General features: G+C 54.2%; 8 protein-coding genes across 8 annotated transcripts; 3 read left to right on the forward strand and 5 right to left on the reverse strand.

Moving 5' to 3' along the window:
* Window positions 1–241: 241 nt before the first annotated feature.
* Window positions 242–1528, reverse strand: LMH87_011281 (uncharacterized protein; the record flags this gene model as incomplete). Its single annotated transcript, XM_056200396.1, has 4 exons — window positions 242–547; window positions 597–795; window positions 854–1296; window positions 1373–1528. The coding sequence occupies 4 exons, from the start codon at window positions 1526–1528 to the stop codon at window positions 242–244; spliced, it is 1104 nt and encodes a 367-aa protein (XP_056052249.1).
* Window positions 1529–4436: 2908 nt separating this feature from the next.
* Window positions 4437–6425, forward strand: LMH87_011282 (uncharacterized protein; the record flags this gene model as incomplete). Its single annotated transcript, XM_056200397.1, has 3 exons — window positions 4437–5270; window positions 5322–6124; window positions 6185–6425. The coding sequence occupies 3 exons, from the start codon at window positions 4437–4439 to the stop codon at window positions 6423–6425; spliced, it is 1878 nt and encodes a 625-aa protein (XP_056052250.1).
* A 1330-nt stretch (window positions 6426–7755) lies between these two features.
* Window positions 7756–9052, reverse strand: LMH87_011283 (uncharacterized protein; the record flags this gene model as incomplete). Its single annotated transcript, XM_056200398.1, has 3 exons — window positions 7756–8202; window positions 8264–8801; window positions 8877–9052. The coding sequence occupies 3 exons, from the start codon at window positions 9050–9052 to the stop codon at window positions 7756–7758; spliced, it is 1161 nt and encodes a 386-aa protein (XP_056052251.1).
* Window positions 9053–9936: 884 nt separating this feature from the next.
* Window positions 9937–10689, reverse strand: LMH87_011284 (uncharacterized protein; the record flags this gene model as incomplete). The annotated part of the gene is made up of 1 exon (XM_056200399.1): window positions 9937–10689. One exon carries the CDS (start codon window positions 10687–10689, stop codon window positions 9937–9939), a length of 753 nt encoding a protein of 250 aa, XP_056052252.1.
* A 347-nt stretch (window positions 10690–11036) lies between these two features.
* LMH87_011285 (uncharacterized protein) lies at window positions 11037–12702 on the reverse strand (the record flags this gene model as incomplete). The annotated part of the gene is made up of 2 exons (XM_056200400.1): window positions 11037–11578; window positions 11673–12702. The coding sequence occupies 2 exons, from the start codon at window positions 12700–12702 to the stop codon at window positions 11037–11039; spliced, it is 1572 nt and encodes a 523-aa protein (XP_056052253.1).
* A 1489-nt stretch (window positions 12703–14191) lies between these two features.
* Window positions 14192–14894, forward strand: LMH87_011286 (uncharacterized protein; the record flags this gene model as incomplete). The annotated part of the gene is made up of 2 exons (XM_056200401.1): window positions 14192–14503; window positions 14568–14894. The coding sequence occupies 2 exons, from the start codon at window positions 14192–14194 to the stop codon at window positions 14892–14894; spliced, it is 639 nt and encodes a 212-aa protein (XP_056052254.1).
* A 190-nt stretch (window positions 14895–15084) lies between these two features.
* LMH87_011287 (uncharacterized protein) lies at window positions 15085–15668 on the reverse strand (the record flags this gene model as incomplete). Its single annotated transcript, XM_056200402.1, has 3 exons — window positions 15085–15311; window positions 15366–15516; window positions 15576–15668. 3 exons carry the CDS (start codon window positions 15666–15668, stop codon window positions 15085–15087), a joined length of 471 nt encoding a protein of 156 aa, XP_056052255.1.
* A 1653-nt stretch (window positions 15669–17321) lies between these two features.
* On the forward strand, window positions 17322–20372 carry LMH87_011288 (uncharacterized protein; the record flags this gene model as incomplete). Its single annotated transcript, XM_056200403.1, has 5 exons — window positions 17322–17643; window positions 17708–18230; window positions 18768–19448; window positions 20019–20029; window positions 20092–20372. 5 exons carry the CDS (start codon window positions 17322–17324, stop codon window positions 20370–20372), a joined length of 1818 nt encoding a protein of 605 aa, XP_056052256.1.
* Between the last annotated feature and the right edge of the window lie 125 nt (window positions 20373–20497).

Below are 20497 nucleotides of genomic sequence, written 5' to 3' on the forward strand. Positions count from 1 at the left end.
GTATTAAGATGTGAAGTACAAATTATATGAAAAAAGACACTAGTGGATACAGATTAAGGATAATTCAATCAATTTTTTTTTAATTAATGTAGTCATGGTGATCGTGCCGTGTTGATCAGTTATGGTGACCAGTCATTACAGTTCATCATGATAGATGCAATAATCCAAAAGGTATATACGTTAGATGACAGCTTTCTTTTCCTTTGAACTGAGATGACCCCTAGTAGAGGCGTAGAAGACGTTACTGAGAAGCAGTAACATTGCTGGTCTTTTCCTGCACGGGGGCCTTGGTATCAACGACGCCGCCGTGGCTGCCGCCGCTGGAGCTGTTGACGTCGCTATCCGAGTCGGCCGTCTTGGCCTTGGCCTTCATGAAAGGGTAGCGACCGGTGGACTCATGGAAGCGCAGGACGAGGAAGCCGATGATGATGAAGATCCAGTAGACGTTGTAGGAGATGACGGAACCGTAGGTGGCCGAATTGGTCCAGCCAAAGATACCGTTCAGGATACCCCACGCCTCAGAGCCAGGCGCTTCAGGGCCGCAGCACTGCATAAGTCAGTATGTGAGATAAGGATAGGAAAGGGCGTGTGCTTACGTTGACGTGCCAAACACTGTTGTCAATGTCGTAGGAGCCGGGGCCGTTGCCTACTTCGGCGGCGTCACCACCGACAACCTTGTTCCACTTGGCGCTCTCAAAGGACCAGACGGCGCGAGAGAAAAGGCCGGCGGCGACGAGGTAGAGAAGGCAGGTCGAGATTACGAGGAAGAGCTGGAGCTTGGCACCGACACCACCACTGGGCTATGTTAGAGGCAAAAAACGAAAATACGTTCAAGGCAAAAGGCAGCACATACCGGTAGAGAAGGTACCCCACGATGCCGCCGACGAGCAGACCGCAAAAGACGGGCAGCGGGAAGGCGGTGGCCGGGGCAGTAAAGGAGACGCCGGCGACAAAGACGACGGCCTCGATGCCCTCGCGGAGGACGGTGACAAAGGGCAAGACGAACATGGCGTACTTTTCAAAGAAGCGCTTGAAGATGCCCTTGCGGCCGCCGAGGCGGAGGGGGTTGTCGACGGCCTTGGCGAGCTTGACGCGCCACTTGTCCTGCATCTTGGTGACGCGCAGGAGGGCGGCGCCCATGATGGTGATGATGATGGAGCCGAAGAGGGCAAAGGCGCCCTCGTAGTAGAGGCCGTTTTGGGCCCACGAGGAGCGGCCGACGGTGTAGAAGACGCCGATGATGGCGCTGGCGACGATCATGCAGATGAGGAAGCCAATCAAGCTGCCGAGCCAGACCTAGGGAAGTCGGGTTAGTGATGAGCGCCATTGGCGCAAGGTAAAAAGAAGACGAAAAATGAATAAAAACACACACCTGCTTGCGCAGTTTCTTGTAAGCCTTGACATCGCCACCTGGGCCGCCGAGGGTCTTCTTGAGAAAGGCGAGGAGGATGGAGACGATGATGACGGCCTCGAGAGCCTCGCGAAAGACGACGAGGAAGACGGGCACGGCAAAGACGTTGTTGGCCATGGCTGCGGCTGTGGTTTTTGCGCGATCCAGCAGGGGGGGGAAAGTTGTTGGTGTCTTTTGCGCCGCAGTCGAGGGACGGCGGTTTTGTTTTGTGCTTGCACTCGAAGGGAAACAAGAAACGTAATTGGATCCGGGTCCGCGCCAAAAGTAGAAGAAGATTTGCTCAGCAAAGGAGTCAGGCCACAAAAGGAAATTTGAAGTGAGGATTTTTTCTTTCTTTTCTTCTTCCCGCCTGACAATTATTGCTGTTGATCAAGGGACCATGGAGAAAGCCGGAGACGAGGGAGGGGCAAAAGGCACCTTCAGCCGCGGTGGGGGAGAGAGGAGAGAGAGAGATGGATTTGTGGTTGGAGTTGCTGTTCTGGGACAAAACTCGTAAAGGGCGCGACGAGGCAGGAAGAGAGAAAAAGCTGCGATGCGGAAACCGAGAGGGTCGGTTCGGATCAGATAATGGAAACGAGAGGCGGTGATGTCTGGTGGCGTTTTTTGGGTCGAGGGGCCGGGTAGAGAGAGATGGCTAGATGGCTTGAGCTGGTGAGTCGATGTGTGGATGGCGCGGTATAGGTAGGTAGTTATCAGTACCAGTGCTAGGATATAACGTTAGCGGTCGTATGGAGGGAGCGGTTGGAGCGGTCGAGCCGTGTCGACTATCGGCGTTGGTGGAGGCGGGTGTGGGTGTGGTGGAGGAGCTGCTTTAGCGGCCGGTCTAATTACTTAACGTTAGCAGGTACCTGGCACTGGGTAGTGGGCATTTTTTACTTTGGCGTTTTGGTTTAGGTCCCTGCAGCCACACGGCATATTTGTGCCGTGGGCAGGGTAGGCAGGGTGCGGTGGTGCTGGCGAATTCTTGCTTGGGCTTTTGGAGAAACAAGGCCCCCAGTGTCTGTGATGTGCGACATTTTCTGTTTTTACAGATGCATTTTTATTTTATTTTTTATTTCCCGGGAGCCTCTTGTCGTTGAGCTATGGGCGATGCGTTTGCCATGCTCTCGTGCCACGCCCGGTATCCGAGATGCCGGGCTGGGCTTGCATGCCGAGAGATTTACTCCAAGGGTCTTTTTCCTGGGCGATTTGCTGCCAAGCAAAGGATTGGCCTACCGGCAACTACAGCGCTTGCAGCGGTGCTTGGCGAACGATTTGGCGGGGCATAGGGCAGGTGCAAAGTGCCGAGATTACAGTGGGCGTTCCACTGAAGGAAGGGCTGGAATCATCAACAACTGGCTGCTGCAACTTTACTTGCAAGTGGTACAAGGCGTAGACACCTTTCTGTAGCTAGCTAGGTAGGTAGGTACCTAGGTAAATATCAAGTGCGATTAATTACTGCAACTGACAGATGGGTAGACACGAGACACATGAGCAGACATTCATGCTCCATACCACACTCTTCTCTTCTCGTAAAGGCGCATTATTCCCTCTTCCATGGCAATACCACCCAAGCTGATCCGTGCATCCATCAGACCACTCTCGCCCTGTCTCGTCAGCTCTGTCTCTCCCCCAGAGCAATAACCTCGTCATGTCATGTATCCTCGGCTGAAGCCCGAACATCCACAGCTCCCCATCCACGAGGCAAACCTTGCCAGCGCAAAACGCGAGGCGCCGCCTCTGGATTTTTCCTTGTCCTGCCCCCCCAGGCCCAACGAAAATTTTCACTTATCAATCAAATCAGTTGATGGAACTAGACAAAGTGGCGCTTTCCAACCCCATCTCAGCCCATGCTAATCAGATCCTCTTGTCCAATCGCCGCTCGTCCCCGACGCCTCTTTGAAGCCCCCAGCCCGCGCGACCAGTTTACACATTCGACGGCCGCGCGAAAAAACCGCATTCGTAGAATGATGATCCGGGAAAAAACAGGTCACCTGTTCCCTTTGTTCGTTCTTCTTCGCTTCGTGATGGGGACGACGACCCTGCTCTGGCTCCTGTGGTCCGGCGGCGGGGTCAAGCTCTGTTGCAGCAGTGCTGAGAGGCGCTGGCATACCATATGCCGATCCATGTAACCTCGAGCGAGTACGGATATGCAAACTTCCATGGCATCCAAGCATCGTCGAGGAAGCCTGTCAGAAGCTAAAGTGAAGCGCCCTGCAGATACCCCGCTTCAAGCTGCATTCTTGCTGTAGCTAGGTGGTTCACCTTGAGTTAGTGCTGGTGCTGTTGCGTCCGGCCTAAATATTCAGCCGCCGGGTTAATTCTGCTGCAGGTCCATGCTGCCAGTTTCTTGGAAATTTGAATGATGGATGGGTTGACTGCTTCAGTAGCCTTCCATCTCGTCAAATACACTCTTGGTTTGCATGACTAGGCATTCATGCTTTCAGAGGCAACATCTGTGCGTGACCCTCTCTGTGCTCGTTTCCCTCAGGCCACCACCGGTGAGGCACCGATAGCGTCGGCTACAGCGACCTTGGCAGACTCTCAGCCGGCCGTCCACTCAAAAAGCACCCCGGCCGCATGCCCCATTGCCCGGGTGCCTCGCAAACAGCGCTTCACGCCACCAACGATATCCAGAAGCCTGGTGCGACCTACCTACCCAAGGTACAGAGGGTCCAATCCACTAAAGAATCCCCACGCACCTCGCTGTCGAGCCCCTGCAACTAGCCCCATCGGGCAGCTCTAGCCTCTGCAGCTGCAGCCAGTGACTGGGAGGGGAGGGGAGGGGAATGGCCCATCTCCGTCACTCTGTGCTTGCTGCAGCTCCATGGGCCATCGTCCCGCCGTTCATCGCTTCTACCGTAGACCGTCCGAGACACTACTACCCTCCTCACCCTGCCCTTTTTCTTGAATCCTTCTCAAAAGGACGCAGATATCTTGCTCTCTTTTTCACGATTCGCTGTTGTGTTTACCTGTGCGAAGCAATTAACCTGCTCAACAAGCTCACACTTCAGAGTACACCACCATATAAAAGGGCCCGTTCGTCATGGCGCCTCTCGTCAAGACGGCCGTTGCCGCCGCCCTCGTTGGCATCGCTTCTGCGGCCACCATCACTCACGACTTCAACATCACCTGGGTCACTGCCAATCCCGATGGCGCCTTCCCTCGTCCCGTCATTGGTATCAACAACCAATGGCCCATTCCCCGGCTCGAGGTCGACATTGGCGACCGCCTCGTCCTCAATGTCAACAACCAGCTCGGCAACCAGTCCACCTCGCTGCATTTCCACGGCCTCTTCATGAACGGCTCGTCGCTCATGGACGGCCCGACCGGAGTCACCCAGTGTCCTATCCCGCCAGGTTCTACCTTCACATACAACTTCACCGTCGACCAGCCCGGCACCTACTGGTACCACTCGCACACCAATGCCCAGTATCCTGATGGCCTGCGCGGCCCGCTCATTGTCAACGACAAGGACTTTCCCTACAAGGACCAGGTCGACGAGGAGCGTGTTCTGACTCTGTCCGACTGGTACCATGACCAGATGCAGGATATGATCCCCACGTTCCTCTCCAAGGGCAACCCGACTGGTGCTGAGCCCGTCCCCAATGCCGCGCTCATGAATGAGACTCAGAACCTGACCCTGCCTGTCCAGCCCGGCAAGACGTACATGTTCCGCGTCATCAACATTGGCGCATTCGCCGGACAGTATCTCTGGATTGAGGGCCATACCATGCAGATTGTCGAGGTCGACGGTGTCTACACCAAGACTGCGCCGGCTGAGAGGGTCTACATTTCTGCCGCTCAGCGCGTCAGCTTCCTTCTGACCACCAAGAACGATACTTCTGCCAACTTTCCCATTGTTGCATCCATGGACACTGTAAGTGAATCGCCGCTTGAGCCACGTAGAGAGCACGTACTGACATAGCAGACCCTCTTTGACACTCTGCCCGACGACCTCAACTACAACTCTACTGGTTGGCTCAGCTACGACGACAGCAAGCCCAAGCCAGAGCCCAAGATTGTCTATGACTTTGATGCTTTCGATGACATGACGCTCGAGCCCTACGACGAGATGAAGTTGCTCCCCGAGCCTCAGAAGACGGTCGAGCTCGACGTCGTCATGGACAACCTCGGCGACGGCGCCAACTATGCCTTCTTCAACAACATCACCTACAAGGGCCCCAAGGTCCCGACCCTCTACAGCGTCCTGTCCAGCGGCGACCAGGCCACCAATCCCACCGTCTACGGCGAGTTCACCCATCCCTTTGTCCTCGAAAAGGACGAGATTGTCCAGATCGTCGTCAACAACCTCGACACGGGCCGCCACCCCTTCCATCTCCACGGCCACCACTTCCAGGCCATCCATCGCTCCGCCGAGGAGGCTGGAACCCTAGCCACCGAGAACCTGACCGAGTCGCAGTTTAGCCAGGTGCCCATGCGTCGCGACACCCTCGTGGTGTGGCCCAACGGTAACATTGTGCTGCGTTTCAAGGCAAACAACCCGGGCGTCTGGCTGTTCCACTGTCACATTGAGTGGCACGTCGTCTCCGGCCTGTTGGCCACCTTTGTCGAGGCCCCACTGGAGCTGCAGAAGCAGTTTACCATTCCCCAGAACCACCTGGATAACTGCGCAGCGGCGGGCATGGCCACACAGGGCAACGCGGCCGCCAACACCAAGGATCTGCTGGATCTGACGGGCGAGCCCGCTCCTCCACGTCCTCTGCCTGCTGGGTACGTTTTCACTCCACGCCAAGCTACGATATTGATGAAGAAATACTGACCTGAAACTAGATTCACCACGCGCGGCATTGTTGCTTTCGTTTTCAGCTGCATCACCGGTGTATTGGGTGTCCTGGTCGTTGCGTGGTACGGCATGTCTGCACCCACTAAGACGGCGCACGATCATGAGCCACTTGTTGGACAGTCCAACGGCACCCCGGAGGTGCGTGAAGCGACGACCGATGCAGGCGCCGCTGGCGAGACGACATCGGCGGCTGCAGGCACCAATGCGGCTGCGCCCAGGTCAAGTTGATCAATATACCCCAACAGAAGGAAAGTAATTTGCGATGATGTAAAAAGAATGTACAGATTGGATAGTACATGAATAATGAAGGACATATCTTTCTCTATGTGGTGTGCGAGCGTGTGTATTTGTGTGCGTGCGGTGGGTGTGATATGAAGATGTAGTGGTGATGGTGAGAAGAAGCAAAACACCAAGACGGAATGATCTAGGATCACGAAAGGATACAAGACAAAAACCACACATGAGCGAGGAAGAAAAAGGCAAGTGGATAATGTAAGCGGGAAAGAAAAGAGAAAGGACAAACGCTTGCCATTGTGAGTCAACGAACTCTGAGCAACCAAAATCGGGAGCCAAAAAAAAAGATGGTCGGATAGCAACACCTGGTCTCGATCCAGGGCCCTACGGGTTATGAGCCCGTCGCTCTTCCACTGAGCTATGTTGCTTATCTGTTATACTTGGCTGGAAGAACACCGAGTATTTGATGGAAGACGACAAGAGTTATTTGTCTTTATCAAGGTTGTGCAAACTTCGTGTGTGAGTCACAGTTAAAATTTTTGTGAAGGCCCGCCTGGTGGGGAGGAGGCTCCGCTGGTCGGCACGCGGCAGTACGCACTCTGGCAACACCGCGTGAATGGGAAAAAAGAAAACGTGGTATTTATTATCAAGGACGATCTTTCAATTTTGTTTTGAAAGTGAAGCATTTGGTAATCTGAGTAGATTGGTACTTGGCCGGATGTAGCACAGGTTTAGTTTGGGGCATTGGCTCGGCTGTTGAGGCCATCTCCACCAGCAGGTAAACAATGCGATGAAGCACTTGAATGCAATCTCTTCGTTTCTTCCGTAACAAGAAAAAGGACATTTCTCACAGCTTCTAGTGTATCATGAAACTGGTGTTAATCAAAGAAAAAATTCCAAGATTAATCTTTACTTTTTGCAACCTTGCTTTTCCAGCTTAATACCATGGTGACTTTTTTATGAAGATTATGGGACCCCCTTGCTATATACCACGCTCGACAAAAGACGAAGAAAATCAGCTCATGCAAACTCCAGAGGAAAAATGTCTTGAATAATTGATATATATATATATATATATAATTGTTTTCAATTGCAGGATTGTCTAGTCGATACTGCAGTAACGTAACGGAGACTGCACGACGCCGTGTCTGGCAGTGTATTGTGTACCACGCTTAGCGGCCGCATCTTAGCTCTCGATTGTATCAAATTGGTATCCTTTATTTTCATATACATAAACAGCGCTGTTTGTATTTCTCTCCGGTAGCTTCCAAAGTCTCCAGACTTTACTCTTTCGTTTCATCATTCAGCCGGCCTCTTCTACGCCTCAGCCATAGTGCGGCTGCTGCTGCTGCTGCTGCTGATATTGGTTCTGCTGATATTGATGTTGAACATCCTGCGCGCCTTGCTGCGGCTGCGCATAATAATTGTTCAGCTGCGCCTGCGAACCATGTACAGGAACTTGCTGCGGTGCCGTCTGGTGTGTGACCGTGTAGCCCCACGGCGTCTGGTACACCGTCTCGCCCGCCGCGGCGTCCTTTGTCTGGAACGGCTGCTGCGTCGACCACACGCCGCCAATCTTTTTGCGGCCCAGCACAAACAGGATGAGCAGGATCAGGACATATGACCACACGCGGAAGACGACGTCGGTGACCATGGTGACCATCACTCCCGGCACGTAGGATGTGTTGACGTAGAAGATGATGAGGATGATGATGTTGTAGAGAGGCTGCGCCACAAAGAGAGCCGCGCAGGTGAGGAAGTAGTTTGAAGCCTATGCAAAGATGGTGTCAGTCAACATCAAGTTTTTGGAAAGTCATGAGATCCCTTCTTACTGTTTTGGTATGAGGCGCCGAGCGACTCAGCGCTCGCGTCCGGACCGCCAAGCCCAGCACCAGCAACGACAGGGCCAGCCAGATGCAGTTCAGCGCAAAGTCCATGTCAATCGTCACCCGGTTGAGCTTGCCCAATGCGACCTTGCCTAGCGGCGCCCGACCCTGCACGAGCCCCTGCCTCTCCTGCTGCCAATCGTAGTAGTGCGCCCAAAAGTAGCAGCGCACGCCAAATAGCGACACCGCGAGCAGCAGCGTCAGCCCGCCGGCGGCCCCGGCCAGCGACGGCATTCGAGTCCATCCTGCCGGCGCTGCGGCGCCCCCGACGGAGCGTGCCATGGCGAGGCCCGCGCCGAGCGCCGCGAGGGTGACGAGCAGGAGCACGCGGACGACGGCCTCGCACAGCCACCAGATGCTGTCAAGGAAGCCGCGCGCCTGGGTGAGGCCCCTCTCCTCCGAGGCGAAGAATTCGATGCGCCGGTCGACGAAGCGGTCGTACACGGTCGCAATGAGCGAGTCGCCGCATAGAACAAAGATGGTGCTATTTTCGGCGAGTTAGTGAACCTGAAGGGCAGCGATAAGATTGGGAAGAGGGGTGGCGGTGCTGGCAGCTTACAAGGTGTAAAGGGCGAGCGAGTATCGGGCCCATTTGACCCAGGTCCGGGCAGCGTCGCCATGGCGTCGGACAAAGCAGAATTGCAAGACGCAGACGACGAGGAGAACGAAGAATGTGGCGAGCTCGAGGGCCGTAGCAGCTGCGTAGAGGCTGGTGCCGTAGGAAAAGGGAACCATGGTGGCTGGCTAGGTGCTGTTGCCCGTCCGACTTGTTTCACGGAATTTCACGTTTCCTGCAACTTCAACAGGCTTTCCTGTATGGTGTTTTCTGCAACTCGCACAGCGAGCACCAAGAGGGAGAAAGAAAAAACGAGAGCACACACTCCAGCCATCGCACGGCGCCCGCAGGCCGTTTTCAATATAACATGAATGAACTGCCCGTTCACACATGTGGCCAATGATAGGCCTATTGAACACGCGCCCGGCCAAAACTCCACCTCGAACAACTCATCACATTTCGCTCCACCGAAGGGTAATAATACAAGGGGGCCTCGATGAGTTGACAAGTTCATTTCGGCTTGCACAGCCTCAAGGACCCCGGACGTTGCGTGCAGATGTCTAGGCTGCCCACTTATTCGGGGCGAATCTCCGTTGAGCATTAGGCGCCCGACTTGCCGGAGTTCCGAGCGGCCACGCGTGGATCGTGGACAAGATTGGACAGGTTTGTGATTGGGGGAAAGGCGTATAAACCTAGGCACATGGCGCGCCCGCTTTAAATGTATTACGCTCGCTGCATCATTCTGGGTTTGAATCTGCCAAGAGTGCGCCATGATTCCGAGACAGCCCTTGTCCGGCCCGAAGCTAGCTTCATCTCAACTCCAGGAAGCTGGCCCATTTTGTGGGATCTAGATTTGTTGAAAGGCAGCTTGCCAATTTTTGAAAGACTTGGATTCCTATTCCCTTCTCGCACTGAGCACAGTCAGAGGTCGAAACTTTCCAAACAAGCCAAAACCGATTTGTAGCAACCAAGTATACAATACAGCCCCCAGACATCACCAGACCCCACCAACTCCGCGACTGTTGTACAACTCTAAAAATCCGTTCCTTCATCTGCTCACAGTCTACTGCTTCTTCTTCGCGCTCGCCCGATCCGACTCATCCGTGCCGTGCAGCCAGTCTAGGAACCCAAACCCGCCAAAATACACATCGAAGCGCTCGTGGTGGCGGTCGTGCTTCCGGGCCAGGCCTCGGAAGAAGTCGTAGCCGCTGTGCACCGTCGCCGTCTCGACGAGCTGGTACGCCAGAAACGCCCACATGGTCAGGACGTGCGAGCGCAGCAGCAGCGGCGGCAGCACAATCGGCAGCGTGTTGGCGGCGACGTGCTCGAGCGGGTGCGCGTACTGCGACGCCAGCGCCACGGGCGCCGTGAACCGGTGGTGCGTCTTGTGCACGCGCCGGTACAGCGGCCGCCAGTGCAGCAGCCGGTGCGCGTAGTAGAAGAGCGCCTCGCGGGCGAGCGCGCTGACGAGCAGGTCGCGCGCCGCCTCGGCCGGCGGGGGAAAGTCGCCCGTCACGCGCAGGGCCGGCGGCTGGCCGGCGCGCGAGGCGAGCACGGCGCCGGCCACTTGCAGCGCCAGGATGAGGGCCTGGTTCCGCAGCGCGACGGCGCCGGCGTGGAGCATGTCGCCCCGCGTGGGCTGCTTCGGCGCCGGCTGGATCTTGTGCGCGGCGGAAAAGGAGGGCGCGAGCGTGTCGAGGCAGATGTAGAGGAGCGAGGGCAGCCACCAGAAGATGAGCTGGACGAGCTGGCTGCCGACAATGTCAATGACGTGCGGGTTGTAGGTCGCCACGGTCTGCTTCCACAGAGCCTCCATGGTGAGTATGGGCTGGAATGAAGTGCCAAGTGAGGTGCGACAACCAAACGGAGTTTGATACATCAGATGAATGGGACACCGGCCCGGGACTATTTATGGAAGGATATGAAAGAAAGTCCCCCGCAGGAGGGTGCTGTCAAAATCAGCTGGTGGCGGACGCCGCCGTCTCTACAGTGGAGAGCGCGGGCCGTCTGGAGCCAAAAGTTGGGCCGTGATTCCGCCAACTAGGCCGTAACCGTTGCAGAATCTGGGGTAAAATTTTCCAGTTCGTCCGAAGATCAGACCATTTTTATAAAATCAGCGAGACGTATACCGATGAAGCTATATCTAAACGCTGGTGTGACTTTTCACCGCCATCCGTTGTGCAGCCATCGCTGAAGAATATGGTAGCTCGCCTCTGGCGCGTCACCCGGAACCATGTGTCCGGCATCATCGACCGCCATAAACACGAGTCTTCCGTCCTGCGTCCCCTTCCACGATCCCGTTCCCTTGACCTCCTCCTCCTTGAGGTCCTGCCAGTCGGCGACACGGTACTCGCCCATGCGGCTCCAGATGATGCGCTCGTACTGGGCAATGTTGCCGTGCGTGTTGATGCCCGCGTCCAAGTTACCGTTGAGCGCCATGACGCGAATGTCGCCGATGCTCTTGCCGTCGTCCACAAACTTGGGCGTCTTGTAGGCGTCGAGGATGTCGGCGACCTGAGGCGTGGTGGGGATCCAGGCCGAGCCGGACTCGGTGTAGGCCGAGTTGACGTCCAGGTTGACATTGTGGTAGGTGAATGAATCGGGAAACTCGAGTGCCTTTTTCACTTCCTTTCGGTTTAGATACTCGGTAAAGTTGCCCATGTACGGGTTTGTGCAGAACGGGGGGGTTAGGCAAGGGCGATATACTAGAGAGCAAAGCTGCAGTTAGCGGCGCCAGATCACGTCACCACATCTCACGCTTCAGGACGTTTTACTGGATGCAGCTAGTGAAAGACATACTGTGAAAAGGATTGCGCTCTCCCTTCTCCACCAACTTGTTGTAGTAGCCATTAATGCTCTCGTCGGCGTAGGCGACTCCAGCTGCGCAAACGTTGGGATCGAGTGACTGCTCGCATTGCCGGGCCAGCTTCTCATAAGCTGGCATAGCGGCGAGCATTTTCTCGCATTGATCTTCGGTGAGAATTCCCACTCCGCGCTCGTCTTTGCAAAACAGCTCGTAGGAGCCCAAGGTGGGGCCGGCAAAGTCGAGCACGGCATCAATCAGGATCATGGACGTGATGTTGCCCCAGAATGCGGTCGGCGCATCGTACCGGCGGGATTCGAGGATATGATGGACGTAGGTTGGGCCGTAATGGCCGCCGTACGACTCGGCAGCGATGTGGATGGGCAGGTGCGCCTTCGCCGGGAACACGTCGCGGAAGAAAATGTTGAGAAACTCTTGAAAGTCCTCCGCGCCGTCCATGTCCACAGCGGGAAGCTTCCCGCCCTCGGCAATGCTAGAGAATCCGACGCTGGCGGGCTGGTCGAGGAAGACGACCGTGGCATTGTTGTTCCAGGACCAAGGGTTCGGCTCCGGCGCCTTGGTGCCGTTCCGAAACATGCAGGCGCCCATCTCCGTAAAGGCGCCCGTCATGGACGAGCCGCCCGGCCCGCCATTCATCCAGAAGATGACGGGGTCGTTGGCCGGGTCGTTGCGGCTCTCAAAGGCCCAGAAGAAGAGCCGACGGGTGTCGGTCACGTCAATGGTGCCGGTCCACTGCTTCTCGCCGTACGACGGGCACACGGCGCCGTCCTGCTCGACGAGGACGTGCTGGCCGTGCTTGTAGGCTGGAAGGTCGGTCGCGGAGAACCCGCTGTGTCCGCTCAGGGGCCGCTGGGATTGGGCCCCGATGTCGATGCGGTGATGCTTATTGGAGCTGCCTGCAGCGCTCGCCGCTTTGATTCGACCGCCGTAGGGGCCAAAAGGCAGGATGAGCTGGGCCGTGGCACTACCAGCCAGCGCCGCGAGAGTGACGATTGAGATATGCATTCAGAGTTAATTTTAGTCAATGAATGAAGTGGTTGACTTGAAACATTGATGAAGAAATTCCTTTGGCTCATTTCTGGCTCAGCCCTGTATTTAGTCCAGGAACTACTACATTATGGACGCGCAATCGCTTCCTGTACCCGCCAAATCAGGCTGGAGCTGTGCCGACGACAATAGATCTGTGTCGGCACTCACCACAACACGCGTTCAGCCTTGTTAACTTTGCCTGTTTCAATATGGCGTAGTGTCAGCGGTATTTATTCATTACGAGGCCTTTCTAGAGAAAATGATTCGTATCCTAGCGGTGCTTGCCGTTGTACCAAGACGGCCGTTGATTTTGCCGATGCATCATGCTCGGAGTTTCTTTCTTCCTTCAGAATCGCTCTATTTTCACTTACACGCTCTCCGGTCCACTTCGTCCCTTTTGTAGAGAATTGCCATCTAGGAGGAACTGTGGATGAAAAAGACGAGCCTGTGTGCGCTACCGGTCCGTCGCATACCTTTCCTTGTAGCGACTTACATCACGAGGCCACCACAAACACCAGAAGCGAACTTGAGCTTATCAGAAGTCTACAAATAATATTTGACAATCTTATTTTCTTTCAAACCGACATCAACCCATTTATACGCGATGGCAAGGGTATGAGATCATTTGCAGGACTGCTCAAGGGTAGCATCCTGACACGCCGGAAATAGTGGCAGCCAATGGGGTGACTTCTAGCTGCTTAACTAGGTAACCGGGGCGCCCTCACTCTCTTTTTTTTTTTTGACTGAAGAAGAAGGTTATGCCACAGAATCACGGAAAATATGCCGCACAATCTGCACAGTGGGATTGCCGACTGGCAACCAGCAAGCGAAGCCTTTGCAGCTTACCAATGACAACTAATCAGAATGCGAGTGGGGTGGCGGGGTTGGTTTGGTCCAAGCCACAGCGAATGCAGAGCGCAACTAGTCAAGTTAGAGAGAGCTCATTCACAGCTTCGTAGCGAATGAGGCTCAGCAAGGAAGGGACTGAAGACGCGGTAAAAGAATCGCTAGACTGTGTCACAGTGGGTTTGCTCAGGAACAACTCCACAGAAAAAACGTTGTAAGCACCATGTCGAGAGGTGTTGAAAATTAATAATTGGCCGAGATGGAGACCAGTTCCTGATTACCGAAGCATGACAAAAGCTGGTAAAACTCCGCCCCGGGACCTGGCGCGCGGTAGGCACGCAATCTAGTGGCCAACCAAGTTAGTACAGCTGGAGCACAGAACTAGGTTCTTGCGCCAGCTGTGATCTGTAATGCCGGAAAGCGGCACCTGCGGCTCCTGCGGGCCATTCCATTTCCATGGAGAAGACCCTCGTTTTCCGAAGGCTTCCGCTGAAAAGGTCAAAGAGTATAAGTAGTGGGTAGACGAACGCATGATTAAAGTAAAAAAATGCCTCGCTATTCCACAGTCTTCAACATCCTCCTCTTCATCCTCACAACTATACTCGCAATCAATCTCAAAATGTCTGCCCCCAAGGTTTCCACCAACGACTGGCTCGCCGCCGCCAAGTACCGCCGCACCGTCTACGGCCTCAAGGGCACCTCCAAGGTCCCCGACAGCCGCGTCAAGGAGATTGTCGAGGAGGTTCTCTCTTTCGCCCCCTCGTCGTACAACAGCCAGCCTGTCCGCGTCACGCTCGTCACCGGCGAGAAGCACAAGCAGTTCTGGGACATTGTCATCAACACGGCCGAGCCCATCCTCAAGGGCGCAGGCGAGGCCGTGTGGGAGAAGATGGGCGGTGTCATGCAATCGCACAAGGCTTCCTACGGCTCGGTATGTCAAGCCATTGAAAATAAATAAAATCGGAAACTGGGTTTCACTAACACGCCATTGCTAGGTTGTCTTCTGGGAGGACACCAACGTCACCGAAGAGGCCAAGAAGACGCACGCCTCCTTTGCCCACATGTTCGACTCCTTTGGCGAGCACGCCACCGGCATGAACCAGCTCCTCGTCTGGACTGCCCTGGAGCTCGAGGGTCTCGGCGCCAACCTGCAGCACATGAACGGCATCCCCCCCGTTGAGGAGGCCCTCAAGAAGTTCCTCGATGTCCCGGCCAGCTACAGGCTCCGTGCCCACCTCAACTACGGCGACGAGCCTGCCGCCCATAACGAGACTGTGCCTCCCAAGCTGCCCGCCAGCGAGACGTTCAAGTACGTCAACTAAGATACCAAACTATAGACTATAGACGGCGTGATTGGCCACCTGTACATGATAAATCAAGACACTGCATAAATAAAAGCAAGTTGAACATTTTTCAGCGAGTTGCCAAACGTGAAATTTTAGCAGTACAACCATTTTATAATAGTTTCTGAATAGTTTCTATGAAGTACGGTATGGTTGGGTATTGGATTCATCAACGTCTCTCAGCGGCCACCGTCTCGGCACCTTCAGGAACCCTGTCTTCAGCGGTCGGATAATTTTCTGAGGCCTTGCCACGACCCTCACGACCAACATCTAGCTTGCGCGATCCGACGGAGTCCTCCATCCCGATATCACCATGAGCCGGGGCGGCAAAGTGACCCTCCTTCTTGCGGTGACCGCCGTGCAGCTCCTGGCTGGTCTGGCCAGACCCAGGGTGACCTAGACCCGTGTGAACATCGGCAGACGTAGCGCCGCTGATTGTTGAAGACGCACTCGCACCGTGGGCACCGTCTTCCGAACCACCAGGTACTTGGCCTTCAGGGTTGGGCTGGAAGGTCCGGCTGGCCGGCGCAGTACCGGGCGCGTGTGTCTCTGCGTGGAATTCAGGAACCCGGTCGTTTCCTAACAAGACTCCGGGAGCATGCTGCATGTATCTGTTAGTGTTTGAAATTACTTCACCCAAGTGTGGTAGTAGCAGCTTACACCCTTGGTTGTGAGCGGTTCTGAGGGAGGCACTCGGCTATGGACTTCGGCGTGCTCGGACACGACAGAATCGGCGTTCTTGGAGGCAGACATAATTTCTCAGAGTCGTTTGTATAGTGATTGATTTGGGTTTCTTTCGCGAATTATTGATAACGGTCTGTGTCTTTTATACATATAAAATGTTACGCACAGGAGTCATACATGTGGGCCACCAACGACGAAACCGTGATGTGAAGGTGATGTCAGCCATGAAACAGACAGCTTAGGCACTGACAGCCTCCAGTAGACCACCAGGTGGTTGACATCAGAAATCTGGAGTTTTATGGCTCTATCTCAGTAGTTTCGGACCATTACGTCCGGCGACTGTTGTGGCTATTTCGCATAGCCGTCTTTTAGCGGCGGCTAGCTGATCGCTGTAAACTAGCGATCGCTTTGCCTGGCATCTGGGTACAGGCTTGATCTGGTAAAGGCACGTAAGCGCTATGAAAAATCTGATTCCCCAGCTTTTGGGAACATAGTTGTCCGCCGATAGCAGGGCCTTGCATAACATGTGGGGAGTGCCTCGGTAGCATTGGCGACTTTCGCAGGATATTTGATGCAGTCAACGTGACCGGCCTATGCTTTGAAAACCTGGCTCAGCAAATAATTACACACAAAACGTGTTTCGGCTGATTCTTGTGAGCAGAATCAGCGTCCGCCGGAACTCTGTTAGTAAGGAAATTAGACTTGGCGCTAAAAAGCCGAAAATGAGTACATAGAGTGGTTGATTTCTCAGTGAGGAAAAGGCCGCAGAGTGCGCAGAATTTGCTCGAACCCATGTTTACCTACGTAGATGCTTATCTTTGGGCGCAGAAAAACGCTACTTTTGTTTTTTGGTTTGCCTGCACCCGAATCAGGTGGACATGCAGGTACGGCTCCGTAGTCGAGGTTTACGTGGCAACATTGGCGCTTCGTTTTCCTCCAAAATTGGCGCCAAGCTTATCGAAAATTTGTCGAAACGAGCTTCGAGGTGTCCTGTTGAGCAAACTTGGTGGTAATGCTACAGCTTACTGCGACGAACGACTTGTACGTAGACGGCGCTCCAAACTCGTCGATATGGACGCCCCATCGAAGCCCGCCAGACGACCTAGAGAAATTACAGAACCGGAGGCTTGCAAGGCCGAAAATCTAGAGACTGGCCTACTTCTCTGAGTGCATTTTTGTAGTTGCTGTCGCTCAGTTTTTATCGACTTGAAATGGATCTCATCAGAAGCGCGCCAGACCGGAGGCAATTTTCGGCGGCCACTACGACCGTATTCATGCAGGAATCAGAACGGCACATCCCAAACCAATCGTGGTCCGTCTTCAATTGTCTAAAAATACGTCTTCAGGAGACGAGAAGTGATTGGTGGGTCGAATACGTCAGAACGTTGGACAAGACATTACTCATGGCGTTGGGAAGGCGACATGACGATTTCATGAGTGCTGCACCCACTGTCCAAGCAGCCCAGGTTCCACAATTGCTCATGATTGCCTAGTAGGACTGACGTCAAGCCAAGAGAAACTGTATGGTCGAGCGGACTGATGCAGAGTTTTTAAAAATAACTTAAATATTAAGCTCAATAAGCCAAGACCTTCTCCTAGTCTCTGTCGATAATGTTCGCTTCACGCTTTCTCGCCAGAGGTACATTTCGGTATCGCGGACAATTACACCACCATCGTATAGTGCAACAGCAGAATATTCATACATGCCGCCACCACTCAAACATGGCCCAAATAAACAAACCAACCAGTGACTCGCCGCTGGTAAGACTCATGGTTCTTGAGACGGACAAACCACATCCAGATACGGCAAGCGATCGCGGGTCGTTCGGACAGATTGTGCATCACCACTTCTCCAAGGCCGGCGAGGCGCATCATCCCCCATTGGCTGTTGAGACGGACCAGGTTTTTGTAGTGACGGAACAAGGAGGACGGATGCCGAAAAAGGAGGAATTTGAAGGGTATCATGGCTTGTTGATCACAGGAAGCATGTTTGATGCTCATGGGAACAATCAATGGATACTGGATTTGTTAACATTACTCAAAGGTATCCCCCACTCCTCACTGCACCTCATCACGGATTTGACACGGAAACGCTAATGTCTTTGCAGAACTATGGCTATCTCGGCCCGATTTCCACTTCACAGGGGTCTGCTTCGGGCACCAAGTCCTCTCCCGCCTTCTCGGGGGCAAAGTCGCGCCGTCAGCCTCTCAAGACTGGGAACTTGGCCACTGCGAAATAGAGTTGTCATCCACAGGCCAGCGTCTCTTTCGTACCCGAGACGCAAAGATTCATCTACACCAGATGCACCAGGATCAAGTGACGGAGAAGCCCACGGTCAAGTCTGCAGGTGGGTTGCTGCCCGATGATGCTGAAATCGCCGTCTGGGGAGGTAGTGACCACACGCCGGTGCAGGGCTTGTATATTCCCAATAAGCTGTTTACATCGCAGGCTCATATGGCGTTTGACGAGGACATGGTAAAACGGCAGATCCAGATGAGGGTAGATAATGGGGGGATTCAGGATCTGGAGCATGCCGATAAGGCAGCGGAGACGGCGCATTTGGAGCATGATGGGTTAGAGGTTGCCAAGGCGATTTTGAGATTGTTCATGTACGATGATGATGGAATGGGGTATGAGAGGAAGTAGCCTCACAATTGCAGACAGTACAAGATAGGAATGCTTGAAATGCTATAGTACGAGCCATGTTGCATTAACTCCGCTGGTCTTGTGTATGTCAATAGATTGTCGGCGTACTGCGGCTACGAGTAGCCCACCTTTTCAAACGGGCGGACCAGTCCTGGCTTTGAGAGATCGAGAACAAAAATCATATTGTGTAAGGCTCGATTTTCATTCACACAGTGTAAGTCAAGACAGGACGCTAATTATGCTCAAATCAACATTGTCTTCAACAAGGCCTCTCTTTCCTACGTTGTACTCCGCGTGACGTCATAAATGCTTAGATCAGCAAGATCCCCAGGTTTTGCCTCTTCTTTGGTTTAAGCTCCAGACTAGCGGCTCAGCCTAGCCTCGGCCACATTGGTCGCCGACGCGCAAGCCTCTTCCCTTGCTCGTCTGTCTCTTCTTCTTCTTTTCCCCCTCTTTTCTTCCCTCTTAAACAACAAACTCGAAAAAAAAAACATGAAATACGCAACTGTTCTCAGCCTCAGCCTCGCGGCCATTGCCTCCGCCTCCATTGGTGAGCGCGACTCGGCGCCTTACAAAAAGGTCGTCGAGTCCATCACCTCGTCCGTTGAGAGCCTGGACTCTGCCGTGCAGAGCTACAACGGCAATGACAAGGGGCCAGTCATTGACGCCTCCGACGCGCTCGTCAAGTCCCTCGACGACGGCAAGACGACCATTGACGGCCTCGACAACCTGAGCGCCAGCGACGCCGGGCCCCTCTCCGGCGTCCTCATGACGCTCAGCAGCAAGAGCCAGACGCTCACCGACGACCTCAAGAGCAAACGCGGCGACGTGGAAAAGGCGAGCGAGTGCGACGCTGTGCGCAAGGCCCTCGGCGACATCAACACCAGCGCGCAGGCGCTCGTCGATGCGGCGGTCAGCAAGATCCCCAAGGGGCTGCAGACGCTCGCGCAGGGGTTCGTGTCCCAGTTTACCAACTCGTTCAAGGACACGCAAGAATACTTTTCGACGTCCAACTGCATCAATGGCGGTGGCGGTGGAAACGGCACCTCGTCGTCGACTGGCGGCTCGGGAAGCTCGACGACCGCGGGCTCGACGACCTCTCCGACTAGTGGGCAGACGACTGCGTCTCCCAGCGGCAAGAGCGGCGCTTATATGCTAGCTCCTGTATGGGGTCTAGGAGCGGTCATGGCACTGTTTGCCGTGTATGTATAGTGTATATAGATCTAGTGTATTTTTATTGGAGTACTGCTAGATGAGGTAGACCTTGAACGGTCAGCCAAGAAGCCTACTTTTGAACTGTAGTGTGGCTGAATTGTGAAAAACAAAATAAAATTAAAATAATAATACCACGAGATGCCCTGCCAAATGAGACGACATTGCAAATGAATAGAAAAAGACAAAGCTCGATAAAGGCACTGCGACCGGAATGTGGATGGGCGTGTACTTGTCGAGCAAGCACAACTGCAAAGTGCGTCATGGCTCGGCTTGCCGTGACTCGGCATGGGTGCATCCGATGTACGTTCAAAGAATCTCAATTCGTTTACTTAGTGCAAAGACTGTTCCACCTAAGCTCTTGTGTAAGCAAGGTTTTCATGAAGCCACCCAACGCGGAGTGGTCATACTCACCGTTGCAGCTATAGACGCCGATTTATTGAGACAACCTAGCACATCCAGGTATGCGACAATTCGTTGTCGCATAAGCGAATTTGTGCTGGAGGAAATCGGCACGTGGTATACCTCTTACCGTGGTAGAGGCGCCGCGCAAGCGTAAGCCCATTGCATCGTGTGTCGCGTGCTTCCCACCAGCTCTGAGAGCTTAATATTGACTGGCTGACTGTCTTCCAGGCCTCAACAACTGCGGCCAAAGCCTCTACGAAATGGTTCGTCGATACTGCGATGTCGCACCCTCGGATGACTGCCCGATGTTACACTGTTACAACACAGACAACTATGACTTCGTCAACCAGCAGTGTCTCGCGGGCAATAGTGTCGCGGACAGTCCCAACAACAGGAAACAACTACGTTTCTGCTGCCGCGCCCATTACTCCGGCTTCTTTAAGTACCTCGAGACCTGCGGCCGTGGCCGTGTTAACGCGGGCTCTGGTCAGAACGACTACTGCGCCTAGAGCTGCCGTGCGCCCATGCCTCAGACAGGATGGCGCCTTTTGGGGTTGGGCACTGGCAACACAGCCGAGTTGCTCTAAAAAGAATTCTAAATCTACCAAAACTGGTACTGGTAATCATATCTATT

The sequence above is a fragment of the Akanthomyces muscarius genome, chromosome 4 (genome assembly GCF_028009165.1).
Source record: "Akanthomyces muscarius strain Ve6 chromosome 4, whole genome shotgun sequence".
NCBI lineage: Eukaryota > Fungi > Ascomycota > Sordariomycetes > Hypocreales > Cordycipitaceae > Akanthomyces > Akanthomyces muscarius.